General features: G+C 35.4%; 3 protein-coding genes across 10 annotated transcripts in view; 2 read left to right on the forward strand and 1 right to left on the reverse strand.

Moving 5' to 3' along the window:
• LOC120327908 (uncharacterized) overlaps nt 1–6,664 on the reverse strand; it is a 104,154-nt gene extending 97,490 nt beyond the window's left edge. For 2 of the 5 annotated variants that reach the window (XM_078114388.1, XM_039394275.2), the window contains exons 1-4: nt 2,418–2,532; nt 1,651–1,779; nt 1,059–1,177; nt 389–704 (exon numbers count right to left, since the gene is read on the reverse strand). In XM_078114388.1, coding sequence (XP_077970514.1) covers nt 389–704; nt 1,059–1,177; nt 1,651–1,779; nt 2,418–2,517 — 664 coding nt within the window. In that variant the 5' untranslated portion in view covers nt 2,518–2,532. Of the gene's footprint in view, nt 1–388; nt 705–1,058; nt 1,178–1,650; nt 1,780–2,417; nt 2,533–6,597 lie in introns of those variants that run through there. The other 3 variants (XM_078114390.1, XM_078114389.1, XM_078114387.1) reach the window with 3 other exon arrangements.
• Nucleotides 6,665–8,947: 2,283 nt separating this feature from the next.
• Nucleotides 8,948–16,964, forward strand: LOC120328305 (WSCD family member CG9164-like). Of its 2 annotated transcripts, XR_013477316.1 has the most exons (7): nt 8,948–9,272; nt 9,755–9,909; nt 10,374–10,616; nt 12,367–12,522; nt 13,191–13,438; nt 14,617–14,944; nt 15,213–16,964. XR_013477316.1 is itself a non-coding variant. In XM_039394749.2 (6 exons), exons 1-6 carry the CDS (start codon nt 9,199–9,201, stop codon nt 14,815–14,817), a joined length of 1,077 nt encoding a protein of 358 aa, XP_039250683.2. In that variant the 5' UTR covers nt 8,948–9,198; the 3' UTR covers nt 14,818–16,964. The 2 variants fall into 2 exon arrangements, 1 of the variants encoding a protein (XP_039250683.2); XM_039394749.2 differs by having other exon boundaries at nt 14,617–16,964.
• A 3,462-nt stretch (nt 16,965–20,426) lies between these two features.
• Nucleotides 20,427–26,184, forward strand: LOC120328433 (sialate:O-sulfotransferase 2-like). 3 transcript variants are annotated; one of them, XM_078114520.1, is made up of 7 exons: nt 20,427–20,990; nt 21,096–21,311; nt 21,542–21,637; nt 21,997–22,239; nt 22,783–22,938; nt 23,224–23,468; nt 24,560–26,184. In XM_078114520.1, the coding sequence occupies exons 2-7, from the start codon at nt 21,290–21,292 to the stop codon at nt 24,773–24,775; spliced, it is 978 nt and encodes a 325-aa protein (XP_077970646.1). In that variant the 5' UTR covers nt 20,427–20,990; nt 21,096–21,289; the 3' UTR covers nt 24,776–26,184. The 3 variants fall into 3 exon arrangements, with proteins under 3 accessions (XP_077970646.1, XP_039250850.2, XP_077970645.1); XM_039394916.2 differs by lacking the exons at nt 20,427–20,990; nt 21,096–21,311 and having other exon boundaries at nt 21,351–21,637; XM_078114519.1 differs by lacking the exons at nt 20,427–20,990; nt 21,096–21,311 and having other exon boundaries at nt 21,351–21,637; nt 22,795–22,938.
• The last annotated feature ends 621 nt before the right edge of the window (nt 26,185–26,805 follow it).

Consider the following 26,805-nt stretch of genomic DNA (forward strand, 5'->3'; position numbering starts at 1 on the left):
AAATATTTCTGTTGACGATGAACGTCCAGACTACGAGTCGAAATAAGAAACAGGTTACGTCATTAAAATAAATTTCCAAACTAACTTTTTTTGAATGCTATTCCGGTCGAGTATGCTCAATGTCTGGACTACGTTTATATGACATTATTACTCGTCCCAGAAGTCAAAGGTAATTAGTCTTTAATTGATATACTTTGAAAAATAAGCCTGAAAAGTGCATGACACGATTCTTTATTATTGGAATTCTAATATATGTATGAAAAATATTTTGTAAAAATATACAAAAAAAATTGAAAAATTTCTGTGACAGGTTTTCTACAAAGAAAGCAGTTCTTATAAACGGTTCAAATAATCAAGGAAAACAAAAATATACAATACAATGATAAACCTGAAAATTTCTCCTTTTCCTCTCCAAATTTGTCACGGGAAAACTTCCGCCTGAAAGACCTTTTCAGCGATGCAGTTCGTGATTTTTTGTTTCTTTCAAATGTATTCGAGACAGGAGATGCAACATTAGCACTCTGCTTTGGTGCCTTTTTAGCAAAAAATCCTTCTTCTTCGTACTGATGAAAACCTCTAGCATTTGGCGTTCCATGAATGGTAGAACGCAGACGAATATTGCGTGTAAAAGCTGATGTGTTTTGTTGACCGTTACATGACGTTTTTTGGATTGTTGATGTAACTTGTGTCAAAGAGTAGGCGTCCTGAGTATCACATAAAAAATAGGATCAGAGTGAAATGATTTCCTCATATCAAAGAAGAGATAGAAAATTTTAAAATTATCTAATTCCATAATTGATCATTTAGCTGTGATGATGGCTTCATAAAACGCAATGATTTGTAATTTTCACTAGAAACTTGAAAACACGAGCACACATGGAGAAATTATTTGCTAAACTTTGATTTGATAGTTCATTCAAAAATAATTTAAAGACATAAGTATCGATTTTGACACATATTTCCACATTCGGATATGCATTTTTAGGTATATATAGTTCGCAAAAGATCTAAACACATCATTTATTGTTATCAATATATACATCAAAACGGGTGCATACTTTTTGACTTCTCGAATGTTGTACGTTTTTTGTGCTTTTCCACATCGCACGTCCACAAGTTTCCGGCCGTGCCTTGACCTCTGAATTGGATGTATTCACTATCGCAGCGTCATTTTTATCTAAAAAATTACATAGTACTGTAATCGCACTAAATGGTAGTAATTGAAAATTCAAATTCTTCGGTATCACCAAAAATGACTTATTCGATAATCGCATACTGTACATTAATGGATCAAAGTAGACTCCACAATTCCTAATCTAGCTTGCAGGGAGTGAAGCACCAGCATATCTGATCGCGATAAAGCGTACCGCATCGTGAATAATGCTAATTGTTATACTGTAGTATAGTTATCGACTGTTCATTGATCAAAACAATATACAAAGCGACTGTGTTAGACATTGCTAGCAGTAAGAATATAAAAAGATCCAAAAACGTCAAAATAATATCAGTGATGTCAAACAAGGTTGGGAATTGGAATAATCGTCAAAAAAGTGAATACAAATCTGTTTTCACTTTTATATTACTACTTCTTATCATCTGCGGTAATGCTCAACATGTTTTCGTGCGTTAGCTTTAACCAACCAGACTCACTTGTTTCTTTCGTACCATCAACTGATGTTTTATCCGTTTGTTCAAAGATTGATTCTCCATCAGTGGGGAACTGAAAGGGTGATTTTGTTGCAGATCTAGCTGTGGCATTTGCGCTTCCAGTTCCACTACCTATAGTGTTTAAACAACAGACACTCATTTTAGAAACACATTTTAAGTTGAATGACATTAATATCGTAACTGGAAAATAGCGCATTGCTTTGCCGAATAGGTTGTCGTGAGTGCTTAAAAACCAATTTCTTGAATAATAATTAGGAGAACGTGGTATTTGAATCATAAATTTTGGTATGAAAATGACAAAAACATACCTATGTTATGTTACCTTGAATAGCAGCCATAGACACCATGCTTTACTTAATACTCGTGTCTAAAGTAAATGATTTGATTAAAATATTCGGTTTCCATGTTGAGGAAGAAATTGGGAAAATTAGAGTTTTCTGCTTCGAAAGCCATAAAGTCGTTAGGGCAAACCATCAATACTAACCTACATTTTGTGCAAAACTTTGTTTTGCAAATCGTTTTACCCGACAGTCTTTAGTGAAAAACGATTCAACTTAACTGAGCAACGAAACATCAAATATACGCGTGAAAACATTCACGTACCAAATTAAAAAAGATTTAAAAGATTAAAAGATATTGGATATCGACCGAAATGCAATCGAGCCTATTTACACGCGCCCCGTGGATCAGACATGTACAATTGAATTGCGACAAAAGATAAACAGAAAAGAACATCGTCATCCGCATACCTGCGCTGCCGGGGCTCTTTTCTTCCCAAAATATTCTCAGTTCATCGACCCTGGATGTTTGCTTGATTAGTATATTAGGTGGCTTACCGTCACGATTCATATTTATCCTAACTTCCTGACACCAACTTACATATATTTATGAAATAATACCGACAGAATAGTAGAAATGACTAAATAGTAAATCCTACCAGAAGGAAACGAGAGAATATTTGTTAAACTAATGCGTGTATTCGAGTGATCGGAGTCGCAGTCTTTACATGGACATTGCACTCGATTGGCAGTACATACCTTGTGTGGCTGCGCTATAAATCAAACCTGCTTGCAAATATGGTATTGAATATGCGATAAATACAGGTATTTCATATTTTTTCTTTCTGGGAAAAAGCATTGCTTTGAACAAAGGACAAGCTAGCAACAGTTGCCAATAAATTTTATCTAAGTGAATAGAAACGTCATATTTCACATTATCAATTTTCCATGCGTGCACCAAAATAAGATTAGAAAAATGTTAAGCTCTCATTAACTTGAAATAAATAAACTCAATTACTAGATGGTAGACTTTCATTGGTATGGAAGTCGCCAATTTAGCAGAAAATATGTGAGAAATGGCAAGAACCCAATTTCACATGACTGCAAATTTTGCATTCAAAATTGAAATCTTCGAAAAGGAAAATCTTCATTTCTCGTAAAATGGCTACAATCCCAAACGGAAAAATTCTCAAAACAAAATCCCAATTCCAAAGATCATAGAAATTTGAAAATTACAACGTTTTAACTGAATAAAAATAAGAACGGGAAATTGTGCAAGCAGAAGCAAGTTAAACTAAGAACACAAACCTAAAAGAAAACATCGTTTCTCCAAGGGCATGGATAAGGAATTAAAAAATAAGACCAGATCAATAAATGGTTTATAATTTACCAGGAATAGAATTAATTGAAATAATTAGCATGTGAGTGGCATGGGATTCCAAGTGAGTAACATTTGAAAACAAAGACAAATTCCCAGGCTTTTCTATGTAAATGGGAAACGTCCCATTGGATGGGATAGGATGGGACAGCACACATTTGTATTTCCCATGGGACATGTGAGACACGAAAATCGTATGATTTTCGCGGAAATGAAAATGAAATAAAACATTACGTTATGAATTTCGGGTCCATATATTTGAGCATAGCTCTCTTGTAAGTTATAAAGATATATATATTCAGCATTAAAAATATACTTCGTGAAGGGGCTGATGGACACATGTATAATAGTTATGAATATAAAGTTAACAAGGCCGTAAATTTTGTCTAGTTTTGCATGTCTATTCGTACATGTAGTCCTATTTAGTAAACGCTAAACCTAAATTTAACAATTTTTATTGAATTTTATTCCAATGGAAGTCCCATGGGATGGAATGTGATGGGACAGGCATAATTGCTATGGGATGGGACAGAAAAATATGTCCCATGGACACGCCTACAAATTCCAATTGGGTTCCGACATTGAAAACAAAATCAGAAGCTATCGCAAAGAGAAATACTTTCACAACTTTCCCCTGAAAAAAGAAAATGCATACAACCGCAAAACAAAAATTCTGCCGGCCATACGCGAACGCGGTAAGCAGACCGAGAACATGAACACAGCACAGTGGTGAACGATAAGAGAAATAACCTGCGAAGGTTAAACCCAAACAGTAAACTTCAGTAATTATTAAGAAACTCATTGAACCCAAATGTACCACTATCAGACAAACAGAATAATTAGTCAAATGTAACAGTGAATAATGTAAAACCCGCTAAAACACATCAACCAAGTAACATTCTGAAGTTTTTAAGCACATCGACTTTTACACCATGAACATTATCTATTATAAGACCTAAATTTATTAAATTATATGACAGTTACAGTGTGTTGAAGAAAATATGAAACATTAAAATTCTGAATTTCAGGGCACCTCAATAATATTCGCAAAAAAATATTTCAATAGCAAGGAGCATATCGTTTTACAGTAATTAAAATTGACTTTTACCTCAAACTAAAAACTCTATTAAAAAAATAGGGACAATTTGACCACAAGAAATAAATATCAGGTCGAAATAAACTCGGATGGTTACCAAATAAAGAATTTAAACAAGAATATCGGTCGGAGACCGAAAACTTATCGATCGAAAGTTAGGGGATCCCCCACAACAGAAACGGCGGGTTGGATTCATCCGCTCTTACTCCATAGTGACACCGTGATAGGCTTCTGGTCCGAGATATGATGAATGCACATGCAAAGTTTGGAGCAGATTCAACCTCGCTTTCGTGAGATATCGCGTGTATCTAACAGACAAACGAACAAACAAACAGACAAATACCCATCAACATTCCCACCGATCAAGATCTTCAGTAACAAACGGACAGGATTAAACGTAAACAATGGGAAATTATAAATACAGACTGAAAAATAATAAAATGGCATCAATCAGTGCCAACAGCTAATCTAACTTGTAATACAAAGCCTTGCTAATGTATATATTTATAATTTCGCGGTCCTTACCCACAACCTTTTTCTTTGCAGATATACTTCGTTTGATCTATCTTAAATAATCTTACCGATAAACTTGCTATATTACAGAATAAGATTACGCTATTCTTGTTTCTATCTCCCACATATCGCTTCATCCGAGTATCCTTGCAATACCTGTCGCATGCAAATCCTAAGCAAGAATTAAATGGTGAATGACTCGCAGTTCATTTCCTAATAACCCCCTATCTTTGCACCAATGAAACGTTCCAATTTGGGAAAGCGAAACCATGAACGAGCAGAAATCTTGATATCTTAAAACTTGACTCTACATTCCACGCGATTGTATAATAATAAATACATTTGTCCAATTATGTAACCAACCCACACATACTTTAAATGACGTCATAATACTACTGCAACTTCCGCAAAGCGATTCGCGTAGTCGCTACTGAACAAGAAGCTTTTACTATATAAACGCCTGTGCATGGATGATTTATTTGAAATTTCAGCAGAATCTAATTGAATGTGAATTTGACGTACATGTTGTAAAAACATGCCACCACGTGGAATTTTACCAAGAGACTATTTAATCAACTTGCCGAGTGTTTTGCGTGTTTTATTGCAAAGGTTGTTTCTGGCCGGTTCAGTACTTGAGATATATATATATATATATAGTAATTCTTGCGTTGGCGTAACAAGTCGGTACCACGTGATATAACCGGCCTGCTGAAGCTCACCTCTGAGCAAGACTGCCGAATAGACAACAGTTATGACCTTCTTGGCCTAATCCCCCTTTCCGACATCAATGTATATTATAATACCTTCAAGTGATATAAAAATACTCTTGATGCATGTGCGCAGTTAGTTCCACGAGTTATATGAAGTTTCAACAGTTTATTCATCTATGAAACTTTCAAATTGCAGCTAAGCTTTCATGAATTGCATTCTCAAGTATTATCCTACTACTTCCCATGTATACTAGAAAACACCCAATCCAAAAACCCTAGACATTTGACAGCTTCTGTCAAGCTTTTTATCAAAATGTTGATACCTGAGCATACCAGAGAGCAGTATTCCAGAAAAAACATTTTCAATGACAGAGTTAGAGAATATTTTGTATGTGAACTGAATGGAAGCGGAATCGAAATTCTGTAACTGCTTCCGAATTCAGCGATACATAGATGACGCACCGAATTACGCGATTTACGTAAAGTGTAATATGTATTGAATAACAAACTAATTACGACATTGAAACACTCTCGCCGTATGTTTGCGTCTAAATTAAGTATTGAGAAACCCTCCTTCAGTTAGAGTGAGTAATGATTAGCTAAATTTGTCCTCGTGTGGACAAGTCAATGAATATTTTTCAAATGATGGATTCAACATTTTGAATGCCGAGTTGTCCGCTATTCGTTTTGCGTCTAAATACCAATGGCCCTAAAATTACCCAACGTCGCTATAGCAAACTGGGCGCTGTCGCTGGAGCATCTCTTAGAAATAGTACCATGTTAAATTTTGAATTCGAAAATGCGAAAGAGAATTTCTGAACTTCTCATTCTATTACACAACTACGAAAGACAGTTTAATACTTTCATCCGCTAGTGCTCTATTCTGCGACATTCCAAATCAATATTACGTCACTGAATGGAAAATACACAATTTCACTAAGACCATTTTCTTACCTTTAGTCTTACCTTTGATCAAATCGAGCCCGGATGATATTACGGTAAACATTTCACAGTTCTTCGTATTATCCAACGTCTGTAGATTTTAATTCGTTTACATCCATTTTGTATTTGAGATGAAACGCAGCAAGTAAGATGACAACGACATATGAAATCAAAGTTATATCTAAATTTGAAATCATTAAAACAAGCAGTAATTTTGACATGCTCAATATATATTTCCAATACAATCGCAAATCTCTAATTTCGTATTTTACGTCTGTGATGCATTCTCGTCTTTTCTCTATACTTTCAACTGAATTGGAGATAAAACGTTTCAAGTAGGACTTGTTCATTTTCACCTATATACTTGCTTGTTGAGAGAAATTAACAATCAAACGGATGAAAAAACAAACTGCATTTTTTACAACTTCGATGTTTGTATTGATTGAACTAGAAGTATCAAAAATATTTCCTGCAAATTTTACCTAATTGGATTAACCAGTCGATTCTACAACAAATTATGTACTCAACATGTCCTGATGTTGTTAATAACGTCGTCTAAACTTAGAAAATTCATTGGTAGAATTGGATGTTGTAAGCATACTTGAAAACACCTATACAAACAAATGTAACATCATGTTAAGTTAACTCGATCCATCATCAATAGCATATAATTACAAAAAAATTTGTAAAACTTCCAAAATTTGAGGGTACGATTTTCATGTTATATGAATTCGCTATGTAAATCATTACATGTGGTGGATAAAGTCTATATGCTACAAAATAGCTGCGTACAGGAAACGTTTCTAAGTGTACTTTAAATTACAATATTGTTTTTGTCTTGGTATAATCAGATCAGGCCAGAGTATTAGAAGAAATTAGTAGTGCAGAATGATTGGAGTCCCGATAATAGAATATAGAATGCATTTAACAGCCTTCCCAGGGCGCCACAGTTGGCAAAATTTCCCCACGATAGTACGTTCCAATCGAATGTATTAAATAGAGCTCTACATGTTATTTACTATTGAACAATATCAAAAGATTTGTGAAATATAGGACATCGTCACTCTTTTGTGAGTGGGTTGACTATACTGAGAATACAAGACTAATATGTGCATTAATGTTTTAGTTGTGATTTCTTATTCTACAAACGCGATAGTTTCATTGCACGTCATGAAAACTGGACATAAATAACTCAAGTTTGCAACCATAAGTTGGCAATTTGCATAGTATAGGGTCGGTTTATTATAGCTTTCATTGAGTACAATACATATTATTGTGTTACTAAAAGCTGAATAGTGAGTATTGGAAAACATGCTGTATCGTATTAGATGTGTGTGTATTTCTATTCAGTTCACAAAAAAGCCCATGACGTCAGTTCATTTTGAGATTGAGAAACGAGTTTTGTCCTTTTATTCGAAGGGAAATCGGATGAACTCATTCGCGGGAAACATTGGGTATATGCTTGGTGATTATAGGTAAGTTACTGATGAGAGATAGCCGCTCATAAATTAACACAATACTATGTATAGACAGTAATTGATATTCCAGAATTAGGAAACCAGACATAGAGAAGTTAAAACCATGAATATTTCAAAATATTTGTATACCTACATGTTTACTCATTCGAGTACGGCCTGGTTTCATCACTATTCACCTTCATATATAAGTTTAGAGCAACAACGAATTCGTTTTACACTAAAAAGACGGTTAATGTTATAGATTATGTACTGCATAACGATGTATATTCGTTTTTGATAGCGTGTTCGAGCAATGTTTAATTATTTCCGCTGGAAAATGACCACGTTGCGGTTCTACGACCAACCCTCTAGGTAAATTTATTTCATTGCAGCATAGGTGTTTTATGTTATCAAAGTATATGATGATTGGTCGTAAATAAAGAAAATGTAGTTTTATTGTATATACAGTTTGAAAATATGTAAATGAAAACGCGCTCATCAAATATACAAATTTCTTTTTAGGTGAAAAAAGTTACCGTTCTTTCATTAAACATACTAATAAAGATATCAGTATGAAAGCATTCGTAAATAAATTCGTTGTAGAGCATAGCATTTTTAGAATATAAACAGACATCAGGCGTAGTCATCACACGAAACCAATGCATATGTTGCGTTAGGTTCCAGAAATATAAGATAAGTGTAAGGGAATAGAATACGGCATCGAATTGAACTTAATAAATCAATTTCTAGGAAAGTGAATAAAGCTTAGAAACTATCGGTAAGTCCAGGGACGGGTTAGGGTAATCAAGCAGTCGATTTTTTTTAGTATGTCTTGCTAATAGCGCAGATGTAAAACAAAATCTATACATGGCATTGCAAAGTAGAGTAGCACTTTTATAAACAGGCGGAGTGAATGAAATTAAACCAAATTTTTCATCAAAAATGACCGATGCCGTGGCAAGATTATTGATTATGTCTTCCTGTATAAAATGTAAAAATAACCGCGTTAGGCTATGTATGACAACAAATACCATCGCCAAGCGTGTTGGCAATACTTAGAAACTGCAATACAGCATTAATTTCTGATGAATTGACAAATTTTAGTCAATTGTCTCAAATCCCGGACTAGCTGTACTTGTTATGACAAAGTTACGTTATGATACGACTAAAAGCTTGCTGGAGAAGGTCTAAGGTGGTAAATGGCGACGCTCGAAGGAATGAATGTACAAGGTTACGGATATCTTTTTCTATGGATAATAAGTTAGAGCAGTAGTTTCCCGCCTTTAACCTCTCCATTATATGTAATAATATACTAATTGTTAGGGTTCATGTTCTGTTGGGCACGGAATGGACCTATAGAGCATTTTTTAGGTTGTTGTCAGTGATGTTAGTATTTTTCTCCTTATTGTTGGTGTTGTAAGAGAAAATTTTCTCTTTTACTACTGGACCAATTGCTTTGAAGTCGAGAAGACTACCGGACTGTATATATTTGATACCGATATACTACTTCGTTTTGCTCCCGTGTCCATATATTCGAGCATTGCTCTTTCTGTTATAATATAGGAACATAATAATATAAATTGATAAAGGTGTGTGAACGAGGGCATATAAAATCGGTTTGTGTGTTGTTTCTAAATAAGGTCAAGGTAAAAAATGATGCAGTTTATGGCAGTAAACAGATAACTTTGTCAATTTCCCTATATTTTCTTCAGAATGCACAGACGTTTTATTAAATTCTTCATCTTCGGCATTGTGTCCACAATTAGCTTCGTAATATATAACAATATGCTGGAAAAGTCTACCACAGATCTGATTTTACCAAAAACTAAAGAATGGAGTGACGCCTGGCCAAGAGTGAATTTAATTAGTAAGTTTCAACATAATAATAATGGCAACCACGATCAGGTAAATTCGTTCCCCTTATTAGGCAGACTCATGGAATCATTATTGCTTTGAAATTTTTAGTAACTGAAGATTGTTGTTGTCGCTAAAAAATATCATTTTAATTTATTTAAAAAAATGTTCTAAGTTGTTTGTTTTCATTTCGAATTTTGTGTGATGAGGTCATCAAAATTGAAAATTGCGCAATGTGTGGCAGATTCGCGATCGCATTTCAGCGATCTGGTGGTCAGTGGAGTCCTTTATTTTTCATAAAGAAAACTACCTGTACTGTAAAATATTTGATACTACTCCGTTTTGGCCTTCGTGGATTTTGCTTGTATAATACATACTTTTACCACTTCACTGTGAACGGATAATTACAAAGGAGATTTACTAAGGAGCTTACAAAGAGCTTTTACTTTATAAATGGCTAAATTGATTATTTCACAGATTGCAGTCACAGAGAATACATGAACACGGGCTTAAATTCACCCGAGGTGATAAAAAATTTACCTTATCCTAGAACTGGACTGGTCAGTGCGCCAGGAAGTGGAAATACATGGACAAGATTTCTTATTGAACAAGCAACAGGATTATGGACAGGAAGTGTGTTCAACGATAGAGGGCTTTACAGAGGGGGTCTTAAGGGGGAAATTGAAGAATGTGACAAAAACACCACAGTGGTAATCAAAGGTAAGCCATATGCTAGAAACAGTCATAAAACAATTTTCTCTGTTTATAATCGCCGTTAAATATTCATCCAAGATTATAGATCATCTGAATTGTCGAAAAAATTCGAATTTGTTTCAATATATGATCATTATGATAATACTAACAGTGTATTCCGCTTCATAGCCCAGCGGATAAGACTTCAAATATGATAGAATTGTGCACTTTTGGATGCAAGCATGAAACTTGGCACACATGTACAGTAGCATCTCCTGAATAATTTTGGATTGGTTTATATAATAAACAGCATCATGTAGCAATCGGGTCATCTTGAATGAGTTTAAGGCGTAGGTGGCTGGCTTTCCACATTATTTACAGGTGTAGATAATACATGTCTATATCTTAGCCGACGACTCGTTAGTTTCAACGCAAATTTATATTCATTAAAACTATATATACTGTAGTCGCGAATTCTACAGGCACAAGTGGGCCAGATGAAATACTTCGGCGAGCTGGATCCTGCCCGCGGGCTGTATTTTGCCCACCCTTTCTTAGTGGTACCTCAATCAATCGGACTTCAATCAATTTTCGGAAACGAAGTGTACATATGGATCGTTTTGTTATTATTTTGTTCTTGCCGAGGTGGCGCACAACATGAACATAGTATTTGTGTTCCGGTTAGGGTTAAGGTTTTGCGACTAATAATAGTGTTTGGTCGATAACGATACCTCGTTTCCATGGTAACCAGGTATTCTTTTATAAAGGGGAATTGTCAAAATGCACTTCTGGTCATATTCTTTACTTCTTAAGTACACACCGGTTTACTTATCTTGAAAATATCCTTTCCTAAAGTGATGTTTCTTTCACTTTAATAGCAATACGGATGATGCTTCGTTTCCATGGCAACGAGGTATTTTCTTGAATGGCACCATATCCAAAATTGATCAAGGGATGCTATACTGTACATGTGTGCCAACTTTCATGCTCGCATCCAAAAGTGCATGATTTTACCTCTTACCCGCCGGACTATCATTTCTTTTATCAAACAACACACAACTAAAGTCCTTAAGCTTCGGCTAGCTAGTCAGCGCCAACTTTTCCATCAGCGCCATTCTTAATTTTATATTAACCCGTACCCTTGCTGTGAGCATGTAACTTGCAATAATCATCATGGCCAATGAGAGTTGCTGTATTCAACTTTGAAAACCATGTAGATATATGTCACAGATGAATTCAGATTATCAAATGAATTCAGCTATTAGTATTGAACGTTTATTGTAAATTTAAAAAAATATTGAGAATGAGATGCCCGTCGAAAAAAAAGATCGCGAATATTACATTCATAATCTAAAATGTATGACATATATTACCAGTGTTATATCCATTTACAAAACGCTTTGAAATTGTAATATCATTCATTAATTTCCTGGTATTTACTATTTACAGGTGTAATGCACCATGTTTTGGATTTTACGTTGTTCCGTACAAATTTTCGAAATTTAGGATATTTTTGTTTGACTTTTTTGCATTTTTGCCAAATTTGAATACTATTAAATGGCAATTTATATATATATATATTTCAACAAATCACCATTTTTCTGATATGCACTTTCATGTTATTTCAACAGTTTAAAATGTTAATATTAGCTAACTTTTTGAGATATGTTGTATAACATTGTTGTTATTGTAAGATTATTTTCGCATTACCAGAGAAATGGACATAATCGTAAATTTTCGTTGTAATTGATAACCTGAATGTTTTAATTTTACACAGCTCACTGCATAAAACAAGACATGAGAAGAAATTGCTCTTTTGAAAGAATAATACTTGTTGTCAGAGATTTTCGCAGGGCTTCAGTGTCTGAATTCAATCGTCGATCAACAAATTCGCACACAAAATCTGTGAACGACAGCTTATTCAAATCGGATAGTAAGTTCTGTTATATTCTGATCATATTTACGAAGAAAGCGATAGAAACATTTTGGTGCCATAAGGTTAGAGTTCAATATAGAGTGAATATCAAACCAAGTCAAGCCTTTGCGAGTTTACCCTATTTTTATCTTGACCACAATGAATGTGCATATTCTTTGCGTCAATACCGGCAAAAATTGCAGCCCTGTATAGATATTAAGCCACAAGAACTAACCACAATCGTCTATGTTCGCCAAGCTCACAGAATCTCGTCTGCTTCTCAGATGGAGCAAAGCAGTTTTTTTCGTTCATCTTGTATTGCATTCACGAATCTAATGTCAGAACAAACATGTGCCACATGTCAGGGTTTGTTCATGAACACACCATCAATATATATTGTATTGCGTACTAAATTCTCGAGCGAACCACAAAATATAGAATTTCACTTTGTGAACAAACTCAAAATATTCAAGCTCATGAACTTTTTTTCATCTTTTCATGGAAGGCGCGTAACAAAAGTGAAACCAGCCTTTCCTAACCTGGGCCCTTGGCCTTAAGCGGACACGGGCCAGGTCTTTGAGCGCCACAAGCAAAGCAATCCATCAAAGGTACCATCCGCTATGACTACATTAATTTGAAGTAAATTGGCCGTGATTTGTTTGAATACGATCTATTTTTGTTTTTAGAATGGGCGAATTATGCGAAATCGTCTATGCCTTTAATATTGGCAAATATAAATCTGGGTTGGATAAGAAATTTTATCGGCAATAAGAACAGGCTAAAATCGAATAAAAATCCTTTTACCTCTCCTTCAAATTTTTGGGACAAACTGTTACTTGTATCATATGAAAGAATGAAACGTGACCCAATAAAGGAGCTTAAAAGAATTGTCAAGTTTCTTGGACTCCCAGTATTCAGAAAACAATGTTTAGAGGTAAGATTCCCTAGTATATAAAACTACTATCTGTAAAATATGTTACGAAAAATCATAATTCCATATCAAAGTTATTTTGGCGAGAGATAGATATCACGTTTGACACTTTGGTTGAAGTTGTATAGGTATAAATGAATAAAAATACTGAAATACGCATGCTTAAAAAATTGTTGACATTTTATTCGTACTGAAATAAGAGAGCAATGCTCAAATATATGGACACGAAAGTAACGCATTGATACCACTGAACTGGAAAGACATGTAACGATCTTCTATCTCGTTTTGCGTTGTCGCAGCGCGGGACAATTTGAGCGCCGCCATCTTGGCGTTTATGCTTCTAAAGTTCCTTCGTGTTGCATCTGGTTTTGGCGAGTTTTTCGCCTGTTTTACTTCCCAGTGCGCCACACATGGATCTGTATGCAACTTTTTGCGGGTATTCAAACACAATTAAACTCGAGTTGGGAATTTGCCTGATGTGGATCTCGTTCTTGAAAAAATTTGGTTGTTCAGGCGATTATACAATAGATATAAGTGGAAACAATTGTTTTTGCCTTATATCATAAAAATGCACGCGGAAGATTTCACCTAAGTCTTCGGCAGAGCGCGAAGCGCAGCTTAGTTAGTACTCTCGTAGTCTGTGTTCCAGATTGGGGTTAGGCCATAACCTCATTCCGACTTCCCCTATTCTAGTTCTATTACGAGTTCGGGGATTGTGTGAGTGTTTGCCAAGTGAATATATCCTGTGGCCATGGGTTTCTGTCCCTCTACACAACTTGGTGTAGAGTAGCGGAACAATATTAGTAACCTCCATATTGGTACACGCACCTATGGAGCGCTCTTCAGTTCTATTTATATATACAGCTCGGGTACTACGGAACCAGGCCACGCAACGATATCTAGATCGCTACGCAAAATACTAAAGGCGATAAAATAAGGCCAAATACAGATAAATGGGGAAGCGATTCCGATAAGCCATCTTGGCTAATGTTTTGTGGTCGTTTTTGTTCGCTTTTGACTGATACGTTGGCCATAATATTAATTAACCAACAACTTTCGCAAAATTATGAAACTGCCAAAATTAGCTCCGTATGCTGGGCTGGGATATACTAGCGTTTGCTTTTTCAGTAAATAAGCTGAAAGAAGCAATGTAAAACTGTACAGTTTTTCTTTATTTTTAGGAAAATTCAAATGGAGAATTTCGTCGCAAGACTGCAAAATCTCCAAGAAGTATAGCCTGCTTATATAGCCAACCAAAAGCAAAAAGGAAAATGAACCAATCAATTCGATCTTTTTTATATAAATCTATAAAACTGGGTTCCGGGAATATAATTGCTGAATTTGAACGAATTAATATGTTTAATACAAAGAATGAATGCTAAATTAGAAAATCTCATACTCATTGTGACTTAATTTGCTGAGTGATGAGATTATCAGATGTAAAGTTAATGATTCGTGACGAAATAACTGGGTGATATTGAAGGTCGAAGATACATGGCATTCTAAAGGGTACTTGATTAAAAGTTTAATTTTCATAAAGACTTAGGTCTGAAATTTCCTTGTATGTGATTCATACCGAATATATATTTTTTTTAAATAAATAAAATATACTTTAGTGAGCATAGTTCTGAGCTATTGTGGTCATAACCAGATTATTTTTTATTATAAAAAGTCTTTTCTTATTGTGCTTATATTTTTTGAAGACGGTTAACATGGCTTAAACGAAAGCTAAGCGAGAGACTTCCCAACTTCGTGTTAACCTCACTTCGTTTTTCAGTATGAAAGACGGCATACATTTACAGTAGTTGCATTTGAGACTTCAAAACAGGATCAGGGTATATGAAAGACGACATACATTTATTGCCTGAATAGGTTATTTGCGTTTGTAGGGCATATTCACTTCCTTGTTCGTGTATTGTTTGATCATAATGGAATTTGGAATCTGCCAATCAAAAAAGTTCGCCAGTAGGCCTTCTAGCCTGTAGTTTCACTAGACTGCGAGATGACCTTGGCTATCGTATATTACGGATGCAAAAACCCATTTGTAAATTCCTAATGCCCAAAATACAAAAATGGAACGACAGTTTTGTTGGCTCTGGCTTTACCAAAGTAAATCAAGATAACAGAGAATGTGCTCAATGCTTGCATTGCTCGTATGTAATGAGCAATGAATCATTACTCAGTGGCGGCGCGTCAATAGGGCTAACCGGGGCACTGCCCCGGTTGTTTTTTCGGTATAATAAAAAATATTCGAAAAATACCTCAATATCGGTTGCACAGACTGTCTACACTAGCCATATTCTCCCGACATGGTTCATTTTTCGCTCGCAAAGCCTTCGCTGAACGTCGACGGGGCGACGCCGATTTTGCCCCGGTTGCTCATTGTATATCGTATTCTCTCTTTTATCTTCCACTCGCCGCGTTTGTCTCGTTTGTTTTCTGTTTCTTTTACTAAATCATCGGGGCCGATCGGGGCTAGCCCCGAAATTATGACGACACAATGCCGACGTTTCTTACAACAACGTGTTGACATATTCACGCATTCCTTCTCGTTCGTTGGTTGCTTGAAGAGTTGATAGTTTCCTCGCCTTCGTTTTTGTCGCTTGTTTCGCTATTTGAATCAGTTAGAGACCTTTAGTCCATTTGCTTTGAGCTCCTCACTTCTTTCCGGCTTCGCATTTCTTAGCCTTAGACCTCATAATGAATAAGGTTGATGCACTACTTCGCACTCCGTTTTCGCAGCTGCCGCTGGAACAAAAATTAGAGGTACAACGTCTTGGGCCTTATCAACCAAAAAATTGTTCACTGGAACAATCCCATGACGGAGGAAAGCGTCGGCGTACATTCTGCGCAGAAACTTGGTATAAAAAACACGAATGGTTGTGTTACAGCGAGGACAAAAATGCACTTTTTTGTTTTTATTGCCTACTTTTTGCTACCGCCCGTGACTCACGTTGGTGTAAATTTGGTTTTAGAGATCTTAAACATCTTTCCGAGCGTGCCAGGGATCATCAATCTTCTATGGAGCATCTGGACAATGCAGTAAAATACCGAACATTCGGAAATGTTAATATTGCAGCACAGTTGGATGAAGGACGCGCGGTTTCTATTCGTCGGCACAACCAAAACGTCGAGAAAAACCGCCATGTTCTCAGTCGATTGATAGATGTTTTGAAGTTCATTGGTTGTCACGAGCTGTCCCTCCGGGGGCACGATGAACGGGCTGGCTCTTCTAATAGAGGGGTATTTTTGGATATGGTGGAATACACCGCATCCCCAGATACAGTATTGAGAGATCATCTTGATGCCGCAATTGTTTCGAAAGGGACATCTAAGGATATCCAAAATGATTTGCTCGACTCAATGTATAAAATTTATTTACAACATTTGGCTCTGGAAATTGAGAATTGCCAGTTCCTTTCGATTCAGTCTGACGAGACAACTGACATCACGTGCGTTTCCCAACTGGCTGTGATTTTTCGGTTTGTAAAAGATGGTAAACCTACCGAGAGATTTCACAGCTTTGTACCAATCGTTGATCGCACGGCTTGCGGGATATCGGCTGTACTGAAAGAAGTGTTACAGCCTTACAACGCGAAGTCAAAATTGATAGCTCAAACTTATGACGGCGCGGGAGTCATGAGTGGGTCGAAACATGGTGTTCAAGTTTATATAAAAGAAGATTTCCCTCATGCGCATTTTTTACATTGTTATGCACACCAATTTAACCTCGTTATTAAAAATATTTGTCTTGATACCCCTCTCGTCCGTATATTTTTTGCAAATGTTTCGGGGTTTTCTTCATTTTTTTCCGTTTCGCCGAAGCGCTCTGACCTCCTTCGTCAGATATGTAGCCGCCGTCTCCCAGCTTGTGCACCAACACGTTGGAACTTCCAATCACGCGTGGTGCAGGGCGTGTCCGAAATTAGGTCTGAGCTCATTGAGTGTTTCAATGGCATTCAGAGCTCTCCGGTTTGGGACGAACGCTCTGTGAGGGAGGCGGCAGGTCTAAAGCGTCTGCTAGAAGATGGTTTGATTTTGTCTGCAAAGGAATGCTGTGACATTCTGGTGAATCAAATAGGCGATCGTCTGCGCACTGAACACCTTGCCGCGTTCTCTTTGATGAACCCCAAAAATTTTTCAAAATTTGCACGTCAATTTCCCACCCATTTGTTGGCTACTGTCTCCAAATTTTACCCCATGATAAACGTGGATAAATTGGAAAATGAATTGCGATGTATATACACCAATCAAACTTTTTTGAACATCACATCAACTTGCGCGCTCTATAGGTTCCTCATAGATAACACTCTAGTAACTACCTTTGCGGCGTCTGCAAAATTTCTGGACATCATTTTGACGACGCCTATTTCTTCCGCCGACGCAGAGCGAACATTCAGCACGCTGAAGCGTATTAAAACGTATCTCAGAAAGATAGATTAAATTCCTTGGCTGTTTTATCCATTCACAGAGACGTTATTTCTGGGATGCATGACTTTAATCAGCGCGTTATTGAGCATTTTGCTTCCAAGAAACCGCGGCGTGTTGCATATATGTTCAAGCAGTAGAAGTCTAGCAGCATATATATCTATGAGTGAGCGACGCATGTCTTTATCTTTGCATTAACTTTCCTTTCTTCTTAGTAACGTTTTAAACCTTATTTTAGGTTTTGTCTGCTTTCCCGAAGTTTCTGTTAATATGTCATTGTATTTATCTGGGTAAATATTGCCTTTCCTTTTGAAAGAGGTTTCAAAATAAACTATGTCTATATTTATTAATCCCTTGACTTGGACCGGTTTTAAAGACACTTTCTTATCGTTAAAAATTGTCGCTTTTGCCGATTGGTTGTTACCGATGGAATGGTTTTTATACTCATAAAATGATGGGAGAACTTACAGCACTCATCCTGTCCCCGTAGATGGGGGTGACTTGGTCCCGCAGTAGCTTGCCCCGATTGTCAAAATGACCACGCGCCGCCACTGCATTACATCCATCTAAACTCCGAAATCACCGTGACAAAAATCATCCGCAGGTGAAAGACGTTGACATCGTTTTTTTGGCTGCGAAGCGAGTTAGATTGACAAGAAATCAACATTGGTCAGTTTCGGGTTTCTATCGGAGGAAAAGCCCGCTCTTGAATGCAGCTATGAAGTGGCATATCAGATTCTCATCCACCACCAATAAGTAAGAAAGCTTCGTCACTTCTAGTTCAATTTGCCGCAACTTATCTCTGTGAATCTGGTCTTCTAATCTTGTTACCATCAAAACAAATTCTAGAAACCGTTTGATGTTGACAGTAACATTCGCCTGGCTATATCAAAGACGGTATCTGATATAATGTACCTCGTCAGACAGTCCCAACCGCAAGATTTAGATTGATTGTTTATCCAAAAGCTTTCATTTTCTTGTCTGTGGTTTGCTATTGCATTTCATAAAAAGGTCGTAAAAACATAATACAATCCAACTGTTTAGTTTTTTTGGAATGGCGAACAGGGGGGCCACGAGTGCAAAAAGGCGCCTGAAGTGGGCCACGAGCCATAAAAGGTTGAGAACCACTGCCTTACATTATAAACCTTTGAAATAGTATACAATTTGCGTCGTGGTTCAAATCAATATTAATTCATTACAACTGCCTTTAATTTACATTTGGGGGTGGTACAACCAGTTTTATCAAGTCTTTTGCTATTTAATTATCTAAATATTAGAATTTGTACCTTTACACTTCAAAATCATACACTTTTATCCCTTAAAATTACACATTTTCATGAAATTTTAATAGCTCTTGCCTTCGATGAACAACCTTGAAATATCCGATGGGTTCTTTGCACTGGATTTTTGCGAACATTTTAGTATATCAATATTATCGTAGCTAAATACGGTAATGAACCCTCAATTTATCAATTCCATAGCCCGAGTAAAACTACGCTCGTTCTCCAGACGCGTCAGATTTAGGCAAAGAAAATATTCGTAATATTCACGAGCAAGGCATTGTAGTAAACATAACTTCGGGGTTCCCAGGTAGGGTTGTGCATATTGTTTCGAGTAAAATGTAGCATGTGGATCAGTTATAAATTGATAGAAACTAAGTTTTCAGAAAACAAGGGTTTATTTCTTTTTTTAAATCTAATAGGTAATGTCTTAGGAATTTCCTTCCATTTTCGTTTTAGTATTTTCCTAATAGTCTTGCAAAAATACCACTGGTATTTCTTAAACAACGGCCTCATAAGCCAAAACAGGACGTTTTTTTGCAGTGTATTAGTTTTCTAGTAGATTTGGTGCAGTATAAAAATGGCATTATCTATCGCTAGCGATTACGACAACAAGATGTGCCAAAGCCACTCCGTGGTATAGAATAGCATAAATCTCATTTCCACTCAAGGGCGCTCGTGTACCCTGGAAAATTTGAAACATTTATTTTTACCTTAGTCAAAGGTGCACTCGCTTGAGAGTGACTGCCAGGTTAGATCATAGATAGACTATATAAATAGCATAGCATAGATACAAAATAGTGATTTTGTGAAGTGGTAAGTATAGTTGTAAGTAAAGCTGTAGTTCTTTCATATGTGAGCAAAAATAGAGTAACCAACCTATTACAAGTATTTCAACTGGCCTGGTTATTCAACCTATAGAAATTTGGCTATGTTGATTATTAAATATTCTAATTGGTTGTTTAACACAGACGGGCATATTATCACACATATGAATTTCGGTAGACATTTGTATGTTTCAAACAATATAGGTATTCTGCATTGACGCTAAAACAGTCAAACGATAGTGTTACAAAACATTTAGTAACAAAGGACTAACGTTCTCGTTAGATTTACGTGGCAGTACACGAGATTATTAAGCAAAAATTTTTTTTTTTCAAGTACGAGGTGTAAGCGACAACCGAGTCTTAGCGTAATAGATCAAATTAGAATTTTCATATTGATTCCCGGAAGAGAGGGAAGCCGATGAGAAGGCTTAACAATAAGACCCACCACAGCCATCGATAATAATAGTTAATAATTTGTTCGTTTCAGATGCATGGACTTAATGGTGGAAACAGTCATAACTGGCCATCGCTAGCTTATATAATGTAAAAATAATATAATATATGATGGAAAATTAAGTTAAAAATGGTGTCTTAGTAAAATTTGTAATTTAATTGTTTAAATTTAAAGTTGTGCGACTTATCAAAAATGTATAATATTTGTTGTTCTGGAATTTCCGCATGCGACTAGTTGTTTTGGTATTTGCAGCAAACATTAAGCTACCAATGTATTTTAGGTTGAAGTAGAAGGACACTTGACGAATGTCGCTTAGTGAAACGAAACCTATTTCTTCGTCTGTAAGCCTATATGCTGGGTCCAACAGGACAATAATCCAGTACATTTAGGTATTGTTACTCTCAAATTGATTGTGCCTCTCGTTGTATAAACCCATTCAGAATACTTCGCGTCTCATCAAACGAGAGGAAATTTAATAGTGTAGGTTTCAATTTCAATGATATGAAATGAACCGCCGACGCTGAGGCGAATAGCAATATCCTAATGCAGATGAAATGCAAAAGAAGGTTAGTTTTACTATAATGAAATGTCTGCCATAATTGCTGCTAGCTTAGGACCATTGAAACACAAAGTTAAGGTATATAGTTAATTTACAATGTTTCAAATTTTAGATTGGCTGTTGCAAGTCGGCGATGTGGCGTACAATGCTTGGAAACCTGAAGCCTTATGATAAATAGCCTAGATTCGTTCATGCGCTCAATGATATAATGATCACCTAATTGAATCCATTATGCATGGCCACAAAGCAGAAAAAACGTCATTTTAATCACCAGTAGAATTTCAAAAAAATTGTAACTCTCAAGTAATGGAGAACCTCTTGAAGATATGTAAGGCAATTTTACCTTGGTTCTTTATCAGCAGGGGTTACTGTGTACGTTTTTTAATACTAAACTATTGCTTTCTCATTATATTTATTCATGTTCAGCTTATTATAAATAGAAAAACGTAGGTATGAAAAGAGATATTCGTTTTAAGACATTTTTATTGCTCGTATTGGGGATATTGTGTTTCTATTTATATTCCTATATACCCAATTTCTGCAAGTTTTCAATTCCAGTTGAAAGCGAAAATCATCTAACATTTCCAACAAGTCTACTTACAACAACTAAGGCGCCAAAATGGAGTAATATTTGGCCGAGAGTTGATTTAATAAGTAAGTACAACCTGAGTAAATTCTTTAATTGTTTTATAAATTTTCATATACGGTATTATATAAGAGATAGATGCATGTTGCATAGCTGTATTATAAATATCAGTAAATTACAAACAGAACAGTATTGTTGAGTGGTCTTTGAGGCTAATAATACACCAGTCAGCTTCCCCTTGTTCGCCACTCTCCCTTATTTCATATAGGTAACGTTGATGTTTCATATACATAAATAACGATGTTGTTCAACACATAGAATAAGAGGCTATTTAGGAAATATAACTAGACTGTTGACATCGTTGTACTAGTAATAGCATATTTGTTTGTCTTTGAACCTAATCTATAATCATTTATTAACTTGGCAGACTGCAGTCATAGAGAATATATGAATAAAGGTATCAATTCGCCGAAAGTAATAAAAAACCTACGTTTCCTGCGAACTGGACTAGTCAGTGCACCCGGAAGTGGAAATACGTGGATAAGATTTTTAATCGAACAAGCAACGGGGTTGTGGACAGGAAGTGTTTTTTCTGACAAGAGTCTTCATCAAGGAGGTCTGGAGGGTGAAATAGAACAATGTCACAAGAACAGTACAGTAATTATTAAAGGTGAGCGAGGAAAAGGTGATTTTATATCACCCCTACCAAGATTCCCGGAATAATATATTTTCTAATTTGTTTTAAATATTACACTCAGTCATTTATTGAAAAAATTCCCAAAGAAATAGAACATCGAATGTAATAAAGAATGTTTTAGTTGTTATCGTTCGTTTTCAAACATATAAATCGATATTTACTATATTTGAAACGTAAAATTTAAATAAAATCATTTCTGTTCGTTTGGGTTACATCGAAGGCTTAAACACAAAAATTGAGAATGTTCCTTAAATTATGAAAAAATATATTTTTTTTCACATCTTTACCTTTGTATCAAAATACCTGGGTGAATATGACTACAAACCTTCATTGAAAAAGTCAGGTCTGAAAGAAATTTTCTCTTTGTAATTTCAAACAATTTATTCTTCACAGTTTCAACATTCGCCCTTTAGTCTTGCAGCTCTCGACACATAAAGTAAATGATTAAACCATTTTATAGATTTGAATCGAATTATTTGCAAACTTGAGGCTTCATATTAGCTATCATTTATTCAGCTCATCATTCAGGTCAGGATGAAAGAAGCAATTGTACATTTGAAAGAATAGTTTTGGTTGTCAGAGATTTACATCGTTGTTTACTGGCTGAATTTAACCGCCAATTTTCGAAGTCTCATGTTGGAGTTGTCAATGAAACATTACTACATTCAGAAGGTTATTGAAGTTTCTTGCGATTTCAAGGACACAGTTTTAACGTTAAACTACATTCTATAAAAGCAAATATAACTAACTATATTAGGAAAATAATTTCAAGGAATTTGCCACACGATGGTGGAATTTCAGAATGAAGTACTCTGAATATAAAATTAGATTGAAGTTTGAAAAAACTTCCCAAAACGTTTTGGAAATTTTTTAAATAGTGTTTAATAAATAATCTTAAAGTTAAAAATACTTCACAGCTGCATTACTTTTGTACTTTTTATTATTTGTTTTTTACAGCATGGACAAAATTCATTCAGCAAAATTCTTATGGATCAGCGAACATTAACGTGAATTGGATATCACGGTTTATTGAGAAGACCAAAAAGCTGAAAGAAAATGATGACCCGTTCACACTTCCTGCAAATTATTGGAAAACGTTATTGCTGGTTTCATATGAAAGAATGAAACAAGATCCGATGAATGAACTGGAAAGAATTTTAAAATTCATGGGAGTTCCTGTATTCAGAGAATATTGTTTAAAAGTACGGAATACTTTGATAACGAAAAAATATGCATTATGTGTTATATTTTTACTGTTATCTGTTTTTAAACAAAGTAATAAACTTTCACGGAGTTATTCTTCCGCAGCAAAACTTCGGATAAACAGCTTATTGCATATAAATACATTATGATTGATATCTAAATAATCGGATAAGTATAGCCCACTCAATTTTTACATCGAAGTTACCTGCGTAATCATCAAAGCCAAATGCTCGAACCAATTTTGACACCCGATAGTTTCTTCATTTCATACCCGCGCATTTACTCGGAGTACTTTTCAATTTAACACAGTCTTCCTAATATATTTTGGGTCGGTCGAGTATGAAAACGGCCATTAAATATATAGCACAGGATATCATTTAAAACGGTACCGAATGGAACACTTGGGTCATCTTTTGCCGAATTTATTGCTGTTGACTGAAGCACGTTTTACTCCATTTTATTATATTTTATTTGTTTACAGAGATGGGTGTGACAACATTCTATCGTCCATTTACAATCTAGAATGATAACAAATAAATAGTCCAGCAAACGCGCTGCTGCTTTCAAGCAACGTTTGAGCTTTCAGACATGTTTCCTTTCAAAGCTCTCAGGTTTCAGAGAACCGATTATGTACCCCACATACCTTTCTATCCATCGTTTATATAAACTCACTGAACCGAATTTTGCCAGTATTGCCTTTAGCAGTGATCAAAAGTACTGGATAGCAAAAAACACCTGTTTTCTCAATCGGGTAGAATGTTTTTAAACACCAAAAAAATTGAATTCTGGTATTGCGTACACTCACTATAACCTAATACTTCACGGTCAGCTACCTCTACGTACAAAAACAAAACAACGCAAATTGATTTTTATAGAATTTTATAAAGTTGAGTAATTTTTCTCCTAAAAAGATGTTAAATATAAAAAATATTTATATAAATAGATTATTTAAACTTATAAATAAATTTACGATTCGTTATACAATATTTTAAATATTAAACCAATATGGTTTTCACACAAAATGGGGTGAGAAATAGTAAGGAAACAATGTCGAATAGCCATTCATAATTTTTACAACTTTAAATTGCAGAAAAATCCGAGTGGGGAATTTCGAAGAGGAAAAGTTAAATCAGCTGAATCAATTGCATGCTTGTACGATCAACCTCAGTTGAAGTCGAAAATGGATCTAACCATTCAGTATTTAATAAAATCATCAAAAAAGCTTGGAGCGGGAAACATCATTGCTAATTTTGAAAGAATCGAGAATATAGATACAAATGAAAAATGCATACCCAGTGAACGATAGGACGTCGTCTTAATGTTCATATCAGATTTGTTGTCTACTTTCGGTCCGAAATTTTTTAAATCCGAACGAGAAACTGGAATACAAATCAAGTACAGAATGAGTTGGTATCGTTTGTAGCTCTATATATGAATGAATTTGTTTGAAATGTTTGCACTGTAATAAATTAAATCATTCGCAGTGATACCAAGACAGACACATATCATGCTTCTCCACAAGTGGGGCTAACATACTATTCCATAATCATATCTTATACAAGTTATTATTTATTACTAGTACTTTTTGTGTTTTTACTGATTGAAATTTGGAGTTGGTGTTCGAAATTGGTGATATCTAAGGATTCTTCCAAAAATTTCTAAATGTATTCTCCCGGATATACTTCAGTTCAATGCACTAGAAACTAACTTTTATCAAATTATGATTCAATATATAATTATATATTCTATATATATGACAGTTATAAATGCTACTGTGTGATAGTAACTTCTTTTGATTCAGTATTTCATTTTACATCCATATCTCTTATGCAAAAGAAAACCAAATGAAATCGGCAATCCGTGAATTAATGTAAATGATTGAATCTTCGAAACGCTAAGCAAACAGGTTCCCATCGAGGGAAGGTTGTTCTTTAATAATGTTTCATTAGATTATCAGTTGGAATTACCGTAATATACAGTCCATTTAGGAAGTAAAATTTCGTATTAATTAGGAAAGAAGATGTGTGGTATAATAAATATGTTTGGTTCCCATTGCTTTATCAGAATGAGATTGAGTACGAATTACGTTTGTTATATTATTGAATGTATAATATCAAGTTATGAGATGCCTGAGTTTTGTAAATTTCATTGTAAATTTTCTTTTTAACAGGGAGCTTGTGGCATTCAAAGGATATTTTAAAATGGTGGTTAAGCTGAAAATTGTACGATTACATTGTTAGAAATTCATTAAAGCAGTAGGAATAAATTGACTAGGTCGGTGACTGCAATTTTAATAGGCGATTAAGCGGGTAATAAGTTATTAAGCGGGCCCTGCAAGCTTGTATGTTTGTTATCGAGGCTGGCTGATCGAAATAATTGAAATTGAATCAGGGTTCTTTCTTTAATACAGCCTGTTTGGGGGCCATGTTTGTCTGCGCAAATCCTCTACTGTTTAGTTTTGGGTCTTTGTACAAATGCAATTGGCTAATGTTTTAGCTTGATATCCTAAATATGGTTCCATTACATTTGAACCCGTAATTTAAAACCCACGACAATTGCACCTGCATCATATTGCACCTATGTAAAAATAAATTTTACGGATATCTGAACCGATACTAATCCTAACCCATGGATTTTAGCATTCTCATATAGATGGAACCCGTGGATATACGGGTGCAAATGTATGTACCCCTAAATATATTCTTACTGAACATGTCCGGAATATAATCAATGCCATTATATTCATGATGCTGAATATCTCAGCATTTGGCATTTTTTGTTTTTTATTCAATTTAATAAAATTGTAAATATTATGAGTTATCAGTGTGTATTCTCATGCACCAATGAAAGTTATCAAAAGATATATACATAGGGTGATAATATAACTGTAGAAGCTTGACGGGGTGTGACCTCATGCAACCTGCTTGCTACACAAAGACGAAGGGCGCTGAACCGTGTGCCAATATTTTCCAGTCTAAACGCTCTAGTCTAGTCTATCCCAATACAGCAATATTTGTCTATGTTCGGTCCAGACAATCCTCTCCAAATTATCCCTGTCTTTAACTGAGATAAGCAAGCTGAAGTCCACAATCCCACAATACGCAACTTTAAACACAGGAGAATTGTACTGTGTCGTGAAAATATCAAGCACTTGCTCAGAACAATATATACAATCGAGATGTCAGATGGAGCCAAATGGATTACGGAAACAGATGACGAATACAGATAGAGATAGAGGTTTTCTAAAAAAAAAATACACTATAAAGTATAAATACTATTAATTTGCCGCATAAATAACCAACATGCAATCAAATTATATCGCTTACCGACTGTTTT

The sequence above is a fragment of the Styela clava genome, chromosome 7 (assembly GCF_964204865.1).
Source record: "Styela clava chromosome 7, kaStyClav1.hap1.2, whole genome shotgun sequence".
Classification (NCBI taxonomy): domain Eukaryota; kingdom Metazoa; phylum Chordata; class Ascidiacea; order Stolidobranchia; family Styelidae; genus Styela; species Styela clava.